Source organism: Salminus brasiliensis, chromosome 21, assembly GCF_030463535.1.
Source record: "Salminus brasiliensis chromosome 21, fSalBra1.hap2, whole genome shotgun sequence".
NCBI classification, from domain to species: domain Eukaryota; kingdom Metazoa; phylum Chordata; class Actinopteri; order Characiformes; family Bryconidae; genus Salminus; species Salminus brasiliensis.
The window spans coordinates 32,749,077-32,771,712 of NC_132898.1; the positions used below are offsets into that span (position 1 = coordinate 32,749,077).

The 22,636-nt window shown below is 40.4% G+C and overlaps 3 protein-coding genes across 10 annotated transcripts in view; all 3 read right to left on the bottom strand.

Annotated features, from left to right (window-relative positions):
* Positions 1-1,805: 1,805 nt before the first annotated feature.
* Positions 1,806-4,763, bottom strand: kiss1 (KiSS-1 metastasis suppressor). Its single transcript, XM_072666134.1, has 3 exons — positions 4,662-4,763; positions 2,822-2,948; positions 1,806-2,085 (listed from the first exon to the last, which is right to left on the bottom strand). The coding sequence occupies exons 2-3, from the start codon at positions 2,904-2,906 to the stop codon at positions 1,841-1,843; spliced, it is 330 nt and encodes a 109-aa protein (XP_072522235.1). The 5' UTR covers positions 2,907-2,948; positions 4,662-4,763; the 3' UTR covers positions 1,806-1,840.
* Positions 4,764-5,744: 981 nt separating this feature from the next.
* golt1a (golgi transport 1A) lies at positions 5,745-9,670 on the bottom strand. The gene is made up of 5 exons (XM_072666234.1): positions 9,646-9,670; positions 9,212-9,303; positions 7,533-7,711; positions 5,912-5,975; positions 5,745-5,800 (listed from the first exon to the last, which is right to left on the bottom strand). Exons 1-5 carry the CDS (start codon positions 9,668-9,670, stop codon positions 5,762-5,764), a joined length of 399 nt encoding a protein of 132 aa, XP_072522335.1. The 3' UTR covers positions 5,745-5,761.
* Positions 9,671-13,496: 3,826 nt separating this feature from the next.
* Positions 13,497-22,636, bottom strand: part of plekha6 (pleckstrin homology domain containing, family A member 6) — a 153,222-nt gene continuing 144,082 nt past the window's right edge. For all 8 annotated transcript variants that reach the window (XM_072665527.1, XM_072665526.1, XM_072665531.1 and 5 more), the window contains 8 exons: positions 22,170-22,245; positions 21,257-21,348; positions 20,219-20,395; positions 19,713-19,862; positions 19,440-19,573; positions 19,098-19,240; positions 17,998-18,102; positions 13,497-16,178 (listed from right to left, as the gene is read on the bottom strand). In XM_072665527.1, the coding sequence (XP_072521628.1) occupies positions 18,008-18,102; positions 19,098-19,240; positions 19,440-19,573; positions 19,713-19,862; positions 20,219-20,395; positions 21,257-21,348; positions 22,170-22,245 (867 nt within the window). In that variant the 3' untranslated portion in view covers positions 13,497-16,178; positions 17,998-18,007. The remainder of the gene's footprint in view (positions 16,179-17,997; positions 18,103-19,097; positions 19,241-19,439; positions 19,574-19,712; positions 19,863-20,218; positions 20,396-21,256; positions 21,349-22,169; positions 22,246-22,636) is intronic.

Sequence of the window (22,636 nt, forward strand, 5' to 3'; positions counted from 1 at the left end):
AATTAATAAATTATTAGGGGTGTGTTGAGTTTAGGAGGACAATCATCATTAGAAGAGCAGAGCTGTGAACTATCCTGCTCTCTTTCTGTTAGGATGTTTCTCAAGCATTAATTCCTAGAAAACTCCTAGAAAGATGCTGGAGAATGATGTCCACTACTGGCCAAATACAATTGTTTCCATTTTGGGAATAAAAATGCTGCTATTTATGTTATTAATTTATGTTAATAAAATTTATATGAATTTAATCTTAGCCCACACTGCAGATCATTAAGTTCATGCTTGGTAAATGTAATAATTCAATCATTTCTTGTTAGTATATCTAACTCGTGATCTTTGATTTTATCATCCACAGTGACTGTAATGCTCTGCACCGTTACTACAGTTAATTAAAGACTGGATTGACTGTTTAATTCTTATAATGTTGATATTTTTTGTGATATTAATGGGATTTTATAGAAATGATTATTCTTCTTAATTTGATCTTCACTACAAGCCACGATCATAAACTCCACTCACGAGGAGCTGCAAACGATTTACACTCATATACACTCATGTAGTGTGCTCGTCATTTCCGTCCGCACAGGCGAGGCGAGGCGAGTCCCAGACTGCCTTGAACCTCACAGATGAGATCTGCAGAAAGACCCTCTTTAAAAAAGAGAAAACAAACTGGTTTTAATAAAGGAACAGCAGAGTTTTGGATCGCAACAATTTCCTCAATTTGACTTTTTATTTTCCCAGAAAGCCAAGTGTATTATTATTATTATTATTATTATTATTATTATTATTATTATTATTTATCTTGGCCTGGGCAGGGATTGATTGATCTGCTTGTTATCTGGATATCTTACCTGTTGTTGTTTTTTTTATTTGGTAAAAATTACTACTACTAATAATAATAAATAATAAATTTAATCTGGAAAACAGAACAAAGGCAAAGCTACAGACTGTCCAGAGTTCAGAAACCCGTCCTCTACTCAGTGCTTTGGTGGTTTGACTGACTGCTGGTCAAATTGTTCAACCCAAAAGACTAAAGAGGTCTTAGCTCTCTGCAGCAGATAGACTTCCTGGTCAGCTTTTGCATGAGGTGCTCTTCTCCTGACAGTCCCTTTTGAATGACTGTGTAATGATCTGTATGTTTTGTGTATGCTCAAAGCAACAATGGTTTTGCAGCAATATGAAGAACTGTATAACCTCACATAAAGTTGTCATGGTTCTAAATGGAACCATTTTCTTTAGAGAAGAACCCTCAAAGAACCCGTTTTGAATAGTGTAATCTGTTTTTATAGCTTTGTTTATGTATTTTTATTCATGTAGATTTCTATTTATAATATTAACATTTTTATCAATGCATTTTTGGAGTTGTCAGGATGAGGGGCATAGCAGGGAAGAAGGGAGGAGGCAGAGTGGTGGTTGGCGTGATGTTCAACACGAAAATGAGGAGTTGGGGTCAATTCCCCAAAATATCATTTATCAACTTAACTTAATAAATGAACTACTGGTTGGTGTGGTGCAACACTAATGGTGCAACCATACCATGTGGGAGACTGGCCTGGGTGACTGTGCTGTGCTACACTAGACTCCTAACACTACATTGGCCCTCCTCTGTAATACGAGTAACCGTGTAAGTCACTCTGGATATAAGCATCAGCTAAATGCCGTAAATGTAAAATTAAACTACCAAGTGTTGCCTAAGCTATCAGACGGTCGTGACACCACCAGAGCGCTAAGATCATCAATAAGAGCAGAACAGAACTACAGTTGATTAGATCGCTGATTTTAATTGATACAGATATTGATACAGAATGGTCATGAGCTCATGATCTCATTTCACTTCTATCTTTTACTTTCCATAACGGAGGCCGAAGGAATTGAGATTATAGGATGCAAGATTATTCCTCCTCTTCATTTCAGGATGAAGCATTTCTGGGTGCCACCACCAAGCGCTCCTGGGAAGGCCTCTGCTTAGTGGTGGGTTGGCTTCTTCTGCAGGGAGATGGACTGAGGGTTTGTTTGCTGGGGCTCCCGAACTGGACATTAGCTCCAATCCCCGTAGAACCCGAAGCGCTGTTTCCTCAGGAGCCTCGCCTAAAGAAGCATGATGAAGGAAAGACTATATGAGACTCTTAGAGAACTTTAAGAACCTCAGGAAATGTTCAAGCATATAACATAAGGTACATTCCCAGCCAACATGCTCATGTGGGGTTCGCATGGGTGGAACATGGGCTAGGTGGGTTCCACGTAGACATGGGCTCTTACTGGGACTTCCTAAATGAACTCCATCATTACAGCCCACCTTAATCACACATGGGTCACATCAAGGCCTCAAGTGCAGTGTTCAAACCAGATGCAGGTCATGTTTAAGTCCCATCACTGACTCTGGTGGGCAAAACTGTATGTTGCCCAGTAGGGCTACCCATACAGGCTACCCAACATAGGCATGTCATCTGGATTGTTTTGTAGATGTAATGGTGCTATAAAAACCCTTTGACAGTCTAAAGGACCATTTGGTTCATGGTTTATTTATATATATATATTATTTATATTATATACATTTTTTATTTGATTGTTAATAAAAATATATTTTTTTAAATGGTTCTATATTAAATTAGTTTCATAAAAAGGCTCAGATTTACAAAACTGTACTATATTCAAGATAAAAGCAATGATTTATGATAGATTTACAAAACTGTACTATATTCAAGATAAAAGCAATGATTTATGATAGAAAACAAATAAACTTTACACACATATTTACATATTTAAAACACTAAAGTCCCTGAAAAAGCCAAATGCAAGCACTGGACTGAGCAACTGAGAATACCTTCAGCATAGAATGTTAAAGGCCCGGTGGGATAGGACTGTCCATGTGTAACTGTTAATATGAGCATCATAGTGAGCAGGAGCATTTCCAAACGTATCTGCAGTCCACTCAACTGAACTACAGGGATCTATTAGGGAAAAACAGAATATCGTCAATAATCATAACAACCAAATAACTAATAAATGAGAACCACAAATCCAAGAGGTTGACCTGCATGTATACATGGTTAAGCAGCTTCATTTTTGACTTTGCTATTCAGTTCCTTTCATTTCTGATCTCTCTGATAAGAGGCAGTTAGATGAGAGGGTGGTATTACAGACTGGGGGTGTATAAATGTACCCTTTTGGTTGATGAGAGTTTCCTGTCGGTACCCACACACGAGTGCACACACACACACACACACACACACTCACACGGGAGCATGCAAACTTCAAAAACACTGAACACCATCAAAGGTGACTGACGTCAGCTTTCCTCCTGTGGCTAATATTGAGTGTTCACCTAAAAACAAAAGGTTACGGCTCACTGATACTGAAGAAGCACTGATGGGAAAGAACATGCTCAGGATTTCTGAAGGCTAAACTAACTATATTTTTAGTTTAAAGGCTTAATGGTCACATAATGATTGTTTATGTTCAGTAAGAGCCAGATGTCTGAGACCACCAGTGAAAATGCTGCTGTTTTCAATATTTTCTGACTTCTGAATTCTGAGATTAATTTCATGGTTTTTATTTTTTAGTATTTGGTGGTGTGTCCCATTTCTGCTTTAACAGCAGTGTGTGTGTGTGTGTGTGTGTGTGTGTGTGTGTGTGTGTGTGTGTGTGTGTGTGTCTGAACACAAGCTTAAATGGAAAAGATAGGAGTAAAAAAGACATCTGACAGCGATCTTAACATGGTCACTCTCACACATTTGCTTAAATCTGAATATATTTACATAGTAATATTTTTTGTGTTCATTTGACTTTTCTATATTTTTATATTTTGTTTATTACATTAAAGCAGAAAATGAAAAAATAAGCAATTGCAATAAGCTAAATAAGTCTTAGACTTTCAGAATTAATTTTTTTTATTTATTAGTTTTTTTCTTATTTGACCATTTAAATGTACATTTATACTAAAGGTTTGGACACTTTGTTAAAAGGGCACCTTGTTGTAAGCACAGAATATGGCATTTCCTGCTCATTGTAGTGCACAGTTTAACATAATGAGGAAAATAGCATTCAAAATGTTCAAAAAAATTTGCAAATACAATATTTTGTTTATTTTTATCCAAAATGTTGAAATATTAACAGTACTTATGCATTAAAATGTGCACACAGGTGCCTCTGTAGAGGATATGGACTTATTCTCATTTAGAAAATCAACAAATCATGTAATTTAACATTTTGTCTCTTGACAAAATTTTGCACAGATTCACTTATAAATATTTAAGCTAAACCTGGTAGCTGGCAGCCAAACTGACCCTTCATCAACAGACACTAACTCATGAGCCCCGTCTTATTAAACACACCAAATAATCTGCAGCCGAAGCACAGACGCCTTCATTTGGGTCACGGTAAACATCCTGAGATTTTATCTTGGTGTATTTTCACATGACTCATCATTCTCTAACCAGAACACCAGCAATGCAGCACACATTCATCACCTTCCATCCATCACAGACTCAACATTAGAACTAAAAGAACTTAAATGTACAGTAATGGGATGTAATGACAGCATTTAGAGCAACAAACCCACTACATGCTTGGCCTGAAACCGCAGTCTAGCTTTGAGGGTAAGACGTTAACATACTCTACCACAGCTGTATAGAAATGCAAAAGCAGAGCAGTACAGGACTCACCTGTTTCTCCTTCGGGGGGAAGATGGTACCGCTTCATGCACTGTGTATCTGCTTGCTTCTCTCTGGTCCCCTTTTATACTTGAATAGCGTTCTGCGTCATGGGCTTCTCAGCAGGCCACAGTGAAACCTCAATACCACCCTGCTCTCTCCCCTCTGATCTGACCCCATCTCCTCATAGCCATTGGTCACCCACTCAATAGAAAGCTTCTAGACTCAAGAAGGACATTTGTGGAATTTGTCTACTCTTATCTACTATTGATGAGATTCAATATTGGAATTAAATTAGATTCTTTTTCTAGTTTCTAGAAAGAGAAAACAGGCAGAACAGAGGGCTCGCATATCAATGAGTATGAATGTTCTTCTAAAACGCAGGGCCCTAGGAGCAGAACTTGAGAGCAGGTCAACAACCACTGCCAATGATGTACAATCCATTTGGTTTGGGCCTCATCTTCAGAAGAATGATGATGCATAAAGAACTCACAGAAGAGCCCATCCGACGTGAACTACATCTCGTAAACCATTTTCCTCTTTTTATAGACAGCATACCTTAATTTTGCAATACAATGAACAGAAGCTGATGAATCATTTTCATTATTCCAGTTCATTAAACAGAGCAGAGCAGTTCCGTATGACCGTGGATTTATTCCAAATGATACAAAAGTAAACTGAAAATATCCCTAAAAATACAGCGCATCCCACAAAATATCAAACGGACAAAGAAAAAGGAAAACATGTGTACTTCACAGCTGACAGCTGACAGGTAGAAGATCTGGTAGATTCTTGGTCTCGCTTTGCTTCAGGGTTGCATTCTAGGTGTGTTGTTCCTCAAAAGCTGCCACATCCTGCTTGATCTACATCAGTTTTTCCCAACGCTGGTCCTGGAAAACCCCTTGCTCTGCACATTTTCATTACAGAGTTTCCCTGTTGCCAAAATGTCCGATCCAACTAATCAACTCGTTATTAACCTTTTACTGGGTTCAGTGGGGCGTGTTAAAGCAGAGGAAGTAAATAAATACACTGTGCTAATATGTGAAGGCTACTAGGCCTCACTGATCTACACTGTCTTCCAGCAGTTCAGCTTCCCTCCATCTCGATCCCTCTCACACCATTGAGGAGCTGCTTCCTGATAAATTAAATAACTAAAAAAAAAAAAAACAGAGGGTGAAAAGAACATTAGTTACTACAGTCCTCCAGCATGGTGGTGGTGGTGGTGGTGTTAATGAACACTAACTCATTCATGATCTACTTACCGTAGTGAGGAAAGGCAAATTCAAGACCGTGCCAAGGAATCCAAAGACCACTGGGAAGAATGATCTGGAAAGGTGCAGAACATTACTGATATTTTAAAGATACTCTCAGATACAGTGTTTCTTTTATATTTCTGATAATTAACACACAAGAAGAGAATGGCAGACGATGATCTACAGAGGGTTATTTGTATTTAGGATACTCAGGGTACCCACTGTCCACTTATTTTGATGTGTTTTAGAGCTGGCTAGTCTGAATATTGCTAAGCTGACTATTAAAAAAGGCTGATTCCTCTAAATATCATTAAATAAGTCACATTCCACCATATTTAGTTCATTGCATTGACAATAACATTGAAGGCTGGGTTTATTAGGGAAAAGGGCCAAACCGGAAATGACACAAATGATTATCTGCTCAAGTTAAAGGCAGTTGGACTTGACAGTGATCCGTCCAAAATACCAAAGAACCAATGGTCCGTGGACAGTGATGTGTAGCCAGGAACTCAAATCACACCAGCTTAGAAGATGAAGCCTCATATCTTGGAGCTGAATGTCTGAGAGGTGCCTTCAACTGTTTTCAGGCTCATTTAATAGACTGATTCACCCAGGTTTTGCTTGCTTTCCCGTTTAATTAAACTTAGCATTAGGAAGCATGCACTGCTCTGGGACACTTGCTTAAGGGGATTAAAAGGAGGCTCTACTGTCCAGAGAAGAAAACCTTCTACAAGATTTTGGAGCAGCATTGCAGTGAGGATTTGATTGCATAAAGTGACATGATCACCATCCTCAACTTGGATTGGATGGAGCACCATCTCATCATTCCAGAGAACACAGTTCTTCCACTGCTCCACAGCTCAAAGCTGGGGGGCTTCATACCCCTCTAGCTCAGGTTCATGTAGGTTACTCTGCTTCAGAGGGTCTTATTCTATTGGTAGTACTTCTCTACAGGCACTAGACATTTGGACATCAGTGTCAGCAATGGGTACAACTTAAAGTAGCTGAATAATGAATTAGAAGGGGAACAAACATTTGGACACATAGTGTATTTGCTAATTCAATGCTAAAAAAAAACCAACCCTGTTACTCCTTTAAATACACAGCAACGAAAAGCTTATGATATAAATAAGATTCAGTTCTGGAGATGGGTTAACGGGTCCCGAAATGTTAATGCATATAAGAATTAATAAAAAAAAAGTTAAAATAAAATAATAATAATAATAATAATAATTGGTGATCCATGTGGGAAATCACCCAGAAATGCCTGCAAATATTAGGTTTGCAAAAATAAGCTGGTAGGTTGTCAGCATAGTGCATCTGAGTTCAGATATTATACAACTTGGCGATAACAAGTGCTTGTGTTTTTGAAAAACACTTATTGGAATGAAAATGCTTTATTCTGCATCCATGTGATATTGGAATGCTTGACCCTATCGTTCCTGAGATCCCTCCAAAAAAATCAACCACAACAATAAACAGCTGCTTCTCCGGGGAAGTTTCCATGCATCACATCCCTCATGTAGATCAAACCATCTGAGACGTATTTTTAGTGTCTTGGGAACTGACCTAGTCTGACCTTCTCCATTGAGATGAAGGTAAGCCAATTAGCTGACACACTATTACTCACTTGAACAGAAGAACAAAGCCATAGCTTTCCACCAGCATGCCTATGCGAGGCCAGCGCAGCACCACTAAAGCCACACCACCCAGGAAAAAGGAGGAAGCTCTGAGTTTCTGTCTCTGGAAGAAGAAGTGAGCGGTTCTTCTCAGGCCAATGATGAAGGCCAGACCAGTCAGGAACAGAATCTGTGGTGGATCATAGTTCATAAACTGAGGTCGCCATTAAAGAACACTTGATTTAAGTGAGAACTTTTGAGGATAAAGTATGTAAATTGATGCTGTCATGCATCGCCTCCAAAAAGGCAACTTTACAGGCTTATTCCAAGTCATTTAGGAGCATTTCTATTGGTTCATCTGTCAAATTCTAAAAAAGTATATAGAACAACTGCCAGATTCACATTATAGAGAAAAGTCAAACATTTGAATTTGAAAAAAAGCTACATTTGAGATACAACGTTTTTTTCATCTAGCTTTATTTTAAGGATTTTATACAACATGCCTTACACCAAAGTGACAAAGTGTTTATAACAGTGTTATAAAGCATCATTCACAAGTAACAGAGCTTATAAGGCAGAGGCCTAGTGAAGAACACTATATATATATAATGAAGATTCTGATGCTCATTTTCTCTCCCTTCCACCCCCTCTTTCTCTCTCTCTCTACCTTATTTCTCTCTCTATATCTTTTCTTTCTCTCTCCCCCTCCCCTACTCTCTCTCCCTCTCTCTACCATTTCTTTATTTTCTCTCACCCTCCCTCTCTGCCCCACTCTGTTTTCCTTCTCTTTCTCACTCTACCTTTACACATGTATGTACAAAAAACTAACCTTAGTAAAAGAAAAAATACTGCTGGCACAATATTATTTGACTAAATATATAAATGTAAAAAATAAATAATTCCAAGCTAAGAAAATAACTACACATATAAATGAATACATTTTCTAACTGAATTTCTACTTTAAAGTGAAGTAAAAGTACAAAATAATTACTTTTAAATGTACTTTATTTAAATGTACTTTAAATGAAGTTAAATTATAGTATTTACAAATACAATAGTAATAATTGTTAGTTATTCTAAGTTATTAAAGTTATTATCATTGCAGTTAGTTAGTTTTTACAGTTAATTTTATTATTATTATTATTATTATTAGGCCCTTTATGTCAATAAACCACCATTTACTTCATAACCCTCATAAACAAAGCAGTGATTCTGCTATTTCTGACACATGCAGTTCATAAATACTTAAATACTGATTTATTAATCGGTTATTTAATGATCATGCTAACAGTATGCTATGTTATGAGGATATCCTTCAAACTAGATGTTCAAATGGTTCATTGGTTACCTAATATTGCTTCATTGTTTCATATCCACATAAGATTTAAGGCATACATAAATTACTTCATATTGTCTTAAATCCTCTTTCACTTAGTCAGCTGTGCTTGATTATCGCCTTAAATCCCTGTGCACAGGCCCACCCTCCAACTATTCCCTCTCATAACTACACTAGCGTCATAATTTACAGCAGTTTCATAGGCCCTAAAACCCTGTGTTACGCCGCAAAATAAACTCAACAGAATAAATCATTATATTCATAAATAATAAAATGGATGGCAGTACTATAATGCAAGGGTTCAGGAGGTTAACGAAAGCAGAATGTAGAGGGTGTCTGGGGTGAGGTACTTACGTTACCAAATGCCAGCAAGACAGAGTCAAAGTACAGCAGCACTCCAAACAGTATGAAGAATACGCCAAAGCCTGAAATACCCACCCCAATCTCTGCAGTCCAGAAACAAGAGAGAGTAAGAAAACAATGATTCCTCACTTTTATTAGAATGATACTTCCTCTCTTTTTAAATAATGATCAGTAATGTGGAATCAAACCCAGTCCTACAGGGCTTTCTACAGAACCCAAAGTAATGACACCTAAATTCTTTCAATTACAGTATCCAGCTGTTGTATAGCTTCAGGTGTTGAGTCTCTTGGCAATGCCTGTGTCTTTGAGAAATGTACTGATGTGATAATGGGGGAGAAAAGTCCTCCGTCCGTGTACAACTAGAAACGTCTAGAACCGTGAGTGCTCGGGTGGAGAAGTTGAGAAGGTAACTTAAGAAGACTCACTCTGAAACTCTGTGATCGCCACCATGTTGTTCTCCACTCAGCTCCACTCCACTCCCTGCCTTAATCTTCAGCTCCTGATCACCTCTTGTGTGGCCCTCACTTGTAAACCTGACCTTTGAACCCTGATGTCAGAGCATTAAATAGTAAACATTAACCAGACCAACAGTACTGATGACACGCAAATGAAGGGCTTTGAATGAAGGCTTCTGATAATATTAGCTCTGTTGTCAGACTGTGGACTATACAACGCTTCCATATTTGCTACTATTGATCACACTCAGCTCTGACAGGACTGAGTTGGGCTAAATTTCCCATGTTCAAAGGATCGCCTCCTCTCTGAAGACTCTAGAGCTGATTTTAGGATCTCTCACCAAACCACAGCATGTTTATGCCCACAGTAGCACTATTAGGCTCATCTGAGCTTAGATAAGTCCCACAAAGGACCTGTCCTGTTCTCATGCTCTGGTCTTCCCTGGTTATCTAGTACTTAATATTTAATAATACATGAAGTATGGAATCCTCTTTATAGTCATTACAGGTACACCAGGCCTACTCTTGATTTTTCAAGAATCCTCAAAAAGAATAGGATCTGCTTTATAAGCTTGGGTCCACTAGAAGTTTCTTCACGTGGCGCTGTGTCTGCTGTGTCTGCTGTGTTGGAAACCCTGTTAGGCTGTTTTTGAGTTTTGTACTGTTCCAGAGGCCAGGATTGGAGAAGTGTGCAGAGTATTCCTGCTAAAGGTAACTGCGGAGGTGAAAAGGCCTTGCTGTGCTCATTAGAATTGCAGAAGGTAGATGGTACTTTCCGTACCCGATCGGTACCAAGAGCCTTTGGAGCTTCTAATATGGCTCAGCTTCACACATCATCCCTGTGAATGCATGAAAGACAAGCTTCCAGACTTGTTCTCTGTCCTGGCTCCTGAGTGGTGAAACAAGCTTCCCCTGTCTGTTCGAACGGAGAGATGCCACCTGAAGACCCACCTCTTCCAAGAGGACTTCATTGAGGCAATTATTGCGTTTCTAGGTAGTAATACTGACTCTCCTATTTGGAGCATCTAGCTTGGGTATCGTGTGGATCCTAGCTGAAACAAACTAGCTACGGAAATTTCCAGAGCGCTTTTGTAAGTCATTTTGGAGAAGAGCATCTCCTAAATGACATGAATGTAATGGTGGAGCCTCCCATGGTCATCAAAGACCTGTCATAGAGGTAGTGAAATAGAAGTACAGTCATAGTTGGTGCATAGTGGGTAACAACATCCACCTTCCCAATGGCAGACTGGGGTTCTGTGCCTTAGCTTGGCAAGTACACCACTCTACACCAATAAGGCTACGTTCACACAGCAGGTACAGTGGCTACAGTGGTTTCTTCAGACTCATACTATTTTTGTATGTAATACACAACTATGGTTCACGGACAACTCACTATGGACAATAATGCAAATATTTATTTTTAACTCACACATACACTCACATACAGATAAATATGTACATATGTATATATATATATATATATATATATATATATATATATATATACAGACACGCACTATTCCATCTGTATATATTTTTTTGTTTCTTATATTTCTATATTTTCATATTTTTATATTTTATTTTCTAACTTAAATTTAACTTAAATGTAACTTTTATTTTATTTATTTATTTTTTTTGCACTTTTGCACTTTATTTCATTAAGTTAAGGTTTAGTTTAAATGTAGATCTTATTGAATAGCTTTGATGTGGGCAGACTGTCAAAAAAGCATTTCACTGCAAGTTATACTGTGTATTACTATGTATGTGACAAATAAAATTTGATTTGATTGATTTGATTTTTCAGAGTCGCATGAATTTGAGATGCTGCATATCAGATACGTAACGGATTTCAGTACCACATATGAAAATGGCCCAAATCGGAGCAGAAATAGTCAGATTCAGTGTGTTTTTGCCGTTTACTCTGACACACAGATAACACCACTGTGAGCTGCTGTGTGAACAAGGCAAGACTTCTACCACCACATTCACCTTCCTATGTAACACGATTCAAACCTAAGTCACTCTGGATTGGAGCCTCAACCCAGCCTCAACCACAAAAGTAAGTGAGAGAAGGTCCTGCAGTTGTTATGGGGTTTACTGTCAGATCTACTTCTGGTTTCCTCTTGAAAATGTCCTGGTTGTGAGACTCTCGTCTTCAAACTGTCAGTTCATTCTCTTGCCGCTTCCACTGAAACGCTTTTGCTGTTTATTTCACAATCTTTCAATTGAAACACTGACGTCTGGAGTTTGGGGCTCATCACAGAACAGATATTAGGTATTTTGGTAAATTACCCAACAAAGACAACCCTGCACTATTAGTCTGTGCTGCACAACGGCATGTGAATGTGGTCAGTAAAGTCTTTACAGGCTGTCCACCTCAGAAAAACAGAAAACCTTGAGAACCGTTCTGCTTTCAGTTAAATGGTTTAATCCATCATGCCGGCGGCTTCCAGACACGTTGAGCTGGAACTGCCAGATTTATACTGGCTAATATGAGGACACACAGGGGCGGTAAAGAGGACATCCTTTCCAAACCACATGTACTCTGTAAAATTGTTCTGGAACTGAACAGAAATATTTCAATGATCAATCAGGCATTCGTCAGAGCTAGAACCAAGGAAGGATACTCTGTTTTTTTCCAACCATGAAGAGCCTAGAGACTCGAGTCTCGCTCTTAAACAGTGCCCTCTAGTGTAGACCAACAGTGCACACACACAACTCTGTCTCTTTACCTTCTCCGAGTAAATGGTCACTCAGCCCGACCTGCTGAAAGATTGTCCGCTGAGGTCCCCTCTACCTGCGTCAGACTAGCTGCCACTAGCAGGCCCCACTTCACCACCACCCATGCCAGACCATCGGCACACCCTCCTACCACTGCTACCTGTCTGATGACCATGTTAAACCTAAATGGACTCTTAACTATCTGCCACTATTAATATTAATATCACCACTGTTAACTATCATTCCTCTGATCATCACTGCTATGACTATATTAAGTTCTACTACAGCATGATTATTATATTATGATTATGATCAGAGCAGTTCAACAGTTTAGATGGTTTGGTAACTTTTATCACTTTTATCAGGAGGACGGGTCGGGTCCCCCTCGTGAGTCTTGGTTCCTCCAAAGGTTTCTTCCTCCAGCTCTGAGGGAGGTTCTCCTTGCCACTGTGGACTTTGGCTGCTCACTGGGGGTCTTGGATCCTTCATGTCTTCTTATGTTATTTCTTTTTTTCTGTCTTTTACTAAGTACTAATTATGTAAAGCAGCTTTGTGATGACAACAGTTGTAAAAAGCTACACAAATAAATTTGATTTGACTTGACTTAATACACCATGCAGGCATTGTGTAGCATAGTAGCTTCAGCATCTGCTGGGAAATGGGTCTAAAAGCAAACAGGGTTAAGACTCTGCTATCCTTAGCACTGTTCTGTAACCCATCCATCTGCTTCCTCCTGGTTAAGATCACTGGGGGCAAAATCAGGAATACCCCCTTAGACAGGGTGCCAAACATATCCAATCACTCTTACACTTTCACACCTTTTGACAATTTAGCAGTTTAGCTTGGCTAATTCACCTAGCATGTGTTTTTGGGTAAAGGGAACTGGAGAACCTGAAGGAAACCCACACAGAGGAGAACACACCAAATTCCTCAGACGGACACCAGGATGAGGACTGACCCCAGGACCCTCTGGAGTGGTCTTTTGCTATATGAGGTGTTGATCTGAAAGGTCAGGACTAACTTGTGAATCTGTCTGTGATGGTTCACCTGCACGGTACCAGAAGATTTTCCAGCAGAAACGCACAAAAAAACAGCCACAGTTTTGAATACATTCACTTTATTGCATGAGGGTATTCCTAAAGCAAGCATACTGACTGTTTTGTTTTGCATAGTTCAAGCATGTTTTTTTTTGTCACTGTAGCAACAGGAACTGTTAATATGAAGATTTAATTTGGTTTGAAAATATGTACACAGACCAACGTTTAGTCCTTGTTAGCTTTATATGCTACATGTTTTAAAAACCAAATAGACACATCTCCGTCCTGACTGTTTTGCATTTCCCAGCACGTTTTTATTCCAATTACATCAAAAATAAAATTTTCTTAAAAATCATCCTTAACCAAGGCCTTCGGAACGACGCGTAAGAGTAACAAAATAAACATATGCCAGCCTTAAAGCCCCAATGCCGTGAAAAATGCAAAACACTCTTAATTCTGTTAGAAATTGAATTGATCAGACTTCATCTTATTCATCAAATATCCATGCGCTTAGAAAAATATGTACTGCATTTGGATGACCGTATTTATTCTTCCCCCTTTCTTTAAAACAATAAAAATAGAACTTCTGTCTTCTGTCTAACCCTTTGGGACAGTTTGTTTTGTCCTTTGCGGAACGGATGATCCAATTACGGGACGGTTACCGTGGTATCGGAAAACTGCTTTAGTGATCTCGCGCTGCAAAAGGACTCGCATGTGCTAATGAGTTAGAGATAGAGAGATAGCGGAATAGAGGAAATGGAAACATCAGTTTCTGAAACACATCTCCATCAAACAGAGCGCTGTACAACAAACTCCACCCAGGGTTTAAAGCTAGACTAGTCACAGAGACACTTTTCATACTGCCGGATTGCGGCCTAACGACCTGCGTGACGGGTCGGGTTTCGCCGAAGGAGTTCGCCGAATGTCTCTCCGAGCCAACAATGCTGGAAAAACGCTGAATCAAAGTACAAAACAGGAGACTTGTACAGTTTGGCAAATCATTCGTTACTTTACGATACACTAGAATCAAGCTGCTTGATTACATAGGTCAAAGGTATTCGCCTGTAATAGAAAAATACTTATCTCGTTTAATCCTGCATCAAATATCATCAATATTTACATAACGTAGAATTCTGCCTAAGCACAAAAAGACATGTCCAAACGAAATACCCAATGGCACAGTGTTACACTACTGGGCGATCTATATTCACAGGGGGGTCTAAGAGCTACATCAGTTCATTTAATCACAATAGAGGCTGAGATGCAACCTGCTGCCCTAGCCAACCCACACCCCTAACACCCCAAAATAACACCACCCCAAATATCACAAATCTCTCTTCAACTAGCAGACTTACAGTTCTAAGGGCACTTTTTTTTCCCCACCGTTCACTCTATAGCTTACTAACCCACATTCATTACACTCCGTTCCACTTACACACGTTTCTTTAGGTAGCACTGAAAGCTAGTCCTAGCACTATGGGGATCCACATGGCTTTGAATACAACTCAAATCAACATATATATATATATATATATATATATATATATATATGTACCTTCTGTAGAGATATATGTATATATACATATATGCATGTATATACTATTGACTGACTCAATAGGTTGAGACACTGCAGTGCTAACAGCACCAGAAGGTACAGAACCGGCCACAGTTGGGATCCAGTCCCCAGCAAGCCCTACTTTAAGTGAGGAGGAGGAGGAGGAGGAGGAGGGAGGGGAAAGAAGAGGCTAGAAGGAGTCACAGTGAGTCTCTTTTTGAGTTTTTAGCTGGGCTTGCTCTCTCCTCTGAGGCGTGGATGTGAAGTGTCCATTCAAGCTCGGCACATCGAGGTCCATTCTTTTGCCAAAGTCTCGTTCAAACATCTCTTGTTGGGGTCCTGTGGACCAGAGGGGGAATGGGCACTTTTGTACATTGGGGAGTTGAAGAGAAAGCCTCTACATGATCTTTAGATGATCGTGAGAGTGGTCTGTGGCTTGAAACTCATCATTTAGGTGCTTTTACTTATAACTTCATCTTCAGCCTCTCTGCTTGTGACATACCGATGCGCCGATCTGGTCAACTTCCTGTGGTCCTTTATCTAGTCCTGCTATGTCCTGTCTGGTTCTGCTACTTGCTGTGTCTTGGCTTTTCTCCCTCCCGACCTTTGTGGACGTCCAGAGTTTCAACCGGACAGCTCCTCTTCCATTTCTGGGCCGTTGAACCGCTGGCGTACTCGCGTCTCCAATCTCACTGCTGCAATTTCAGTCACCCAGCCTTTTCAGATTTGACCGCAGCCTATTCTCCAGTCACTACAGTGTGACCAGGAGTAGATATGGTTCGTGTAAACAAGTCCCACCTTCAGGCTAGTCCTGTAGCTTTCGTCACATGTTCGCGTACCCCTCTCTCCTCACATCAGCGTGGTTATTTGCATTGTGCAGTCCGCTCTCGGTTAAGCTCCTGTAGTTAGAACTTGGTAGAGGAAGAAGTGTATAAGCGCAGCGCGAACTAGAGAGGCCTATCTTTACCTCCATGCCGCACCTCTTAGATCGTCACATCCTTGTGTCCCCGACCTCCAAACACTATGTAAGCTTTCCTCCTGCTGTTATCATGTCAGTAATTGGAATAAATATGCCGTTTGGGGGGAGATGGAGCAATCGTCCTCATTTTTCTGACATCTTTCAAATCACCAGCTCCTAGTAAGCACTCAAAAGGGTTCACCGTCGAACTTCACAGCAGCCAGAGCTTGAGCTGAGGAGGAGGAAATTGAGATGATGAGGTCAGCAGCTACTCAATTACTGGAAATGCACAAAAAAAACCCCAAAAAACATCAAACACACCAAACCAAAAGTGAACTGCGGGCAGAAGGCAGAGCCGCTGCTCCAGAACACATTTCTCACCACATTCCTCAAAACCCAGCAGCATTTTTATTGCGTGTTCAGTAAACAACAACATTACCCATTGTTAAGTAACCCATTAAGAAGGCCAGAAGGCCATAAACTGCATCAAAAATGTCCTACTGAGGTTCAAATACAGTGGTGTGGGGCACCCCCCGGTTAAATCATGTGTTTTTAATTTTCTGAGTAAAAATAAGTTTACAACCTCTACAAAGACACACTTCTGCTTAGACTGATATTCTGCAAAATAAAAGAAAAACATCAAATAAAATAAAATAAATAACAAAAATAATGGACATTAAAACACTGTTTATTTGTTTATGTATAATTGACTTAAAAATATGCAGAAATATATATATATATATATATATATATATATATATATATATATATATATATATACTTTTTATATAAATAAAAGGTCTTGTTTTCTGTAGAGGATTTGGTCACATTTATATTTAGAAAATTAACAAAATGTGTCATTTGACCACTCAAACTTGAGGGTGCTCAAACTTGTGCATAAACTGTCTATAATCACGTGTAATAGCATTTGTGTGACACAAAGCTCATAGCTTTATAATCAATACACAGATAAAAGAAATTAGCCTGATTTAGTAGATTAATTGGAGCGCTGTGTTAATTAATGTGTCTCTGGCAGTTGTTGTTTATATTGTACCAGAATTACATGATGAATTGACCAATACAAATTCTCCTAAATAACTTGCAATAAAGCTGTTTTTTAGATAAAAGGTTTTTCTTTATATTTGTGTCATAAAGGTTTTATCAATTTCATTTGTTTGTCATTTTTATATTTTATGACAACTGTTGTTGATACAGTATTTACACATTATCATTAAGAAATATGTATTGCAATTTAATTGTTTTTTTTTAAATAGACTGTGTATATATATAGTATATATATAGTACTAGAATTTTATTCAATTGACCAATAGAAATGCTCCAAAATTGCTTTTTTCTCTAAAACTAAAAGTTTTTGTTTATATATGTTATTATGTCCATTTCAATTGTTCAAGTTAGGTCCTACCATTTGTCATTTTCTTGCTAAAAGCGAAACTGGGTATAGTTCACACAGGAGTGCTTAGTCTTCCGAAGAGGAAGTGAAATGGGCTGAGAAAGCGTTATTGCCCTGCCAGACAGTACAGTCCTAAATCACACTTTTCATAAAGCACAAAGCCCTGTGGAGTCTGATGGAACTGGATAAGGCATCCCAGCCTTCTGAGCCAATGCAGTGCTGGGATTATTAATTGGAATGAGCTCACAGTCCGCTGAATCAGGCACTACCAGAACCTCATATCTTTCCTTTGAGCCTTTTCTTAGCAGAAATGACTGGGTGGGTGTTTGATATATGGTTTAATCTCATATAATTCAACCCAAAGAACTTAGACCTGAGGTCTTTAAGGACGAACCTCATCGCATTGACACGATTTCCAGAGTTGAAATAGAAATGAATAGTTTCTGAAGGGTTTTCTCCTCTTTTGGGTTGAGGGTGCTGCTCATGATCACGATTGAGAGAGAAGCAAGCTCTGCTCAGCGTAAATGTAAGTAAGAAGAAAGCAAGGCCAGAGAGAGCGTACTGTGCGAGAGGGGGAGTGAATTTAAAAAAAAAAAAAAACAACATGGGGAGGGGCTTTTGTGCGGTGTGCGGAACTCACCTTCACACACTCACACCTTCATGATGTGGGAGGAGTCAGAGAAGTCAGCAGAAGGGGGAAGGGCCAGGTTGGTTGGGGAGGCGGGGGGGCTGGGGGCGGTCTGGGCTGCAATGCAGTGGAACGAAACGATGGGCAAACAAACACAGACACACAAACAAAAGCAAATAAACAAACAAACAAACAAACACAAATGAAACATGGAGAAGCGAGCTGTGGAACCGAGAGGGATGAGAAACCTCACAGGACCACAACGGGATGCTGGCTGTTCTAGCTCTGAGCTATGAACCACTTCAGGACGATTGCTATAAAGACCATTCGGCCACAGTCATGATCCTGAGTGTTTCCCATCTGTGTTCTGTATCTATCATTAGTTCATTAGCTTAGGTAACGTAAAGGATGCTGTTTTAATATTTGCACAAAAACACAAAGGAAAAATGGCAAAAGAAACGAAGAAGCAATGATTTAAGGCAACAGAATGAGAGATGCTTCTCTCCAGTTATCTCTTTGACACACAATGGCTGGTAAAGGTCTCTACCTAGAGATGTCTCAGATGGTCTTGCATGTAGGGCATGTATGAGTCTTGTATGTGCGATTGTGGAAGACAAGAGAAATCAATGGCTTAAGTACATTCACCTCCACTTATCTAACAGTAACCAGGCCCCTCTCCAGTTAAGGAGAAGTGTAGTCTTTCTGGTTTGGTTCATTCCTGTATGGACAGAGCACTTCAGAGCAGAGGCTACACTACTAACCTCACGTAACGACTTGTACAATATGTACAAACAGATACACAAACCTTATGACGGTGGGTTATATTAATTTTTCCATCTTAAACCTGTGAATTTTAAGCTTATATATTATCTATATGTATATTTTATATATATATGTGCTCCATCTTCTATTGAGGCTTTGAGCACTATTCTACACAGAGCCCAGTGTAACCTCAGCTCTGAAGCCTGAAGTTTAGGACAGCGAAGGACAGTGAAGGCTGACAGGGGTTGGTGATTGACAGAAAGGGTCAGAAACAGGTCAGGGCCCAGGCAGGGGTCAGACAGCGGGGGTGACGGCTCGCCCGGGCTCCTCGGGGCGGCAGGCTTCCTCACCGGAGAGCAGGCGGCTGCGGCGGGACGCCTCTGCAGCCAGAGTGCACGATATCTCGATGCGTTTCTCTTGTTCCTGCAGTTGCTGCTCAGTGTTACCGGAGCTCTCGGTTGGGCCGTCCAACACCGGCACAACGTTCTGCATGCTGGAGGGGGCAGACGAGGGACAGTCAAATAACCACCCTTATACCATAACATGAGTTTATTTAAATAATGATTGTTTTATTCACTTTGGGACGATTACTGAACGCACTTGAGCAAATTAAATGATTAATTGAGCCAGATTCAATCTGACCTGCCAGTAAACCCATGCTGGTGTGCAGATCAACAGAAAGCAGTGCGTACTTTGATTTGGCGATAAGCGTCTTTATCCTCTCCACTTTCTTCTGTTTCTCTTTCTCCTCCTCTGGACTCAGTGGTGTGCTGGGCTCTACATCCAGATATCGCTCGGGAATCAGCACTTTCTCTGGGGTTGACAGCTGGATGTATAAAGGAGAGATGAGCATTAGATCAAGGCCACGTACCAGAAAATCCTGGCTCCAAAGATTAAACAACCTGAAGTCAAAAATGAGAATGACATCTACAACAGGATGATAAGAGTAGTGAGACCTCCTTTACCTCCTTTCCGATGTCCAGGTCATAGTGCTCAGGTTCCACTTGTCGCCGTAGGCGGGCAATCTCTTCCCTGGGAGACTCCACCCCTTGCCCCCTGACAGCCGCCTCCAGGTCCTTTATATCCACCTCATGGGCAGTCACCCTCCGCCTCACCTAGAAAACAATCAGAATCAGTTTATTACTTTGACATCTACAGACGTCCTCCAGCAACAGCTCATAGAAAGTATGCTACAGCTATATATAGGTGAGGACCTAAGACACCTCTCCTCCAGTAAATGCAAAGCCAGTCAATGCCTCTTTTTTCAAACTGCCACTGCTGCGGCATTGCTGGGCAGCCGACACGGGTCCCCAGCTCCACTGCACCAGCTAACAGACGCCCGTGCCAGCCAACATTGATTAAGAGTGATGAGGAGAGAGACTCCAAGCCTAATATAACAGGGCTACGAGGTATTGCCCCATTGGGCAATCTGTTCCCAGTATGTGATGTTATCAGGTTAACAGCAGCTCACCACTCTGTAGTTGACAGATGGCTTGAGGCCGTCTAAGTGCTGGCTGCTGGACAGGTTGAGGCTGCGTCTCTTGTCCCTGACGGAGTTGCTCTGGTTCCGGCGTAGCCTCTCGTTCTGCTCCTCAACGCTCATCTTAGACTTCACCTCGGCTGGGAATACAGCACTCTTCGGCCTTTCCTGAAGAAATAATCAATCATACGCCACAAATTATAATAAAAGTCAGTTCTCATGATGATAAAATGATATGATGTAATTATCACCAAAGGTAAAGGTGCGCGTATTTGTCACTGTACACAGTGTACAGCGAAATGTGTCCTCCGCATTTAACCCATCTGGTAGTGAACACACACTCACACACATGTGTTAGGGGCAGTGAGTACACACACACACACACACACCCAGAGCGGTGGGCAGCCAACTCCAGCGCCCGGGGAGCAGAGAGAGTAAAGGGCCTTGCTCAAGGGGCAGCTTGCCGAGCCCGGGAATCGAACCCACAACCCTGTTATCGATATCCCGGAGCTCTAACCGCTGAGCCACCACTGCCCCAGGGTTAAATTGGGATGTTGGTGGAGAAGATGGAGAAGCCCTATATCCACACATTACTCAATTTGAATGGCATTATGCGGAATGCTTTGTACTAATATCATGAAATTGTGATTACACATAATAGCCTGTATTATGTACTGTAATGGCTTAATTAAGTCACTGATTTTACATGGCAGTTTAAGTATCCCTTGTTTGTCCATTTTGACATTCAAATGAAATCACAATGTCTTTAAAACACTTGACATCACAAATCCGTCCTGTTGTTTTAAACCGTGAGCTTGATGCCTCCTGTTATCTCCTGTTATAAGAGGTAGAGACAACACTGGCTTATTTAGAAAACTGGTAAAATGGTTCACCTCTTTAAACATAAGCATAGAATCAGACTGAATAAAGATACAGACCACCAATAATAATCACTAGTCTAGTATACTAGTTTGTATAATATGATTTTATCTGGTGATTTTCATTATGGAAATAATCACAATGACCCACCCTTGATATACCATTGTGTATTTTCCCATTTCTCCTATGAATTCCATCCCTGTCTTCTGTAGGAGATTTGGTCCTGGGTGGGACAATGCCAACTGTGCAGAACAGAAAAATGTCTTAATATAACAACAAAGATTATTAACACTTTCACCTAGTCTTCTGGTATAGACACTTACAGAGCAATTTATTAGGAACACGTGGCAGCATTGCAATGCATAACATCATATAGATATGGGCCAGCAGCTTCAGGCAATGTTCATATCCACCACCAGAATGGGAAAAGATGTGATCTCAGTGATTTCAGCCAAGAACAGAAAGGTGAGGCTGCAGTGGCTCAGCACAGACTGGAGAAACATAGTCTAGTCTGATGACTGGTCAGATTTCTCTGAGCATCACACAGATGGTAAGGTCAGAATTTAGCACCAACAGTATGAATCCAAGTACCCAACCTGCCTTGTGTGAACAGTCCAGGCTGGTGGAGGTTGGGCAATGGTGTGGGAAGTTTTTTTCTGGGCACACTTTGGGTTGATAATATCAATCAATCATGGCTTGAATGTCAGAGACGATTTAAGGTTCGTCGCTGATCCCTTCATGGCCACAGTTTACCATCTTCTAACAGCTTCTTCAAGAATGACACTGCACTGTGCATCAAAACAACAGTCTTCTCAAACTGGTTTCATGAACATGCCAATGAGTGTTCAGTGTTCTTCAGTGCTGGTTCAGTGCTGGTTCGTCCCACTCACCAGATCTGAATCCAAAAGAACCCCTTTGGGATGTAAAAAAACTGGAGATTCGAGAGCGAAATGAGGCCCTACCCAGTATTAGTACCGTGTTCCTAATAAAGTCCTCAGTTTAAAGAATCGGTTTTGGTCAAAATACGTAGTTTTAGGTCTGCTCTCCATTAAAACCCTCCTACCTTTATTCAAGTTGGATTGCCTCTCTTGCTCTGATTCGTAATCGCTGGTCTTGTCCACTGGTGAGCTGTATTTGTGCTGGAAGGCAGAGCAGAATTAATGCACACAGGCATTACATAACAAGGGTATTTACCAAGCACAGCTTATTTGCAACTACGGGCAACTTATCTCTGTGTCATACTGAATTAACCCACATACTAACACACTGCATGAAGTCAGTGGTAAAATCAGGACTGTAGGGCTAATAGCACAGATGCATGATAGCGTCTAAGCACATTAATCAGGTTATATAAACGAAAGGAAGCTGCAGTACTGCAGGAACAGGGGGATCAGGTTCACATTCCACCTTGTGTGCATCAGCTAAGACATTCAAAACACTGGCACAGCACTAGACACCTACACATTGTCACTGTCATAGCAAAATCTCATCTACACAATAGTTTCCATTGGTTTGTTCTTCATGTAATGT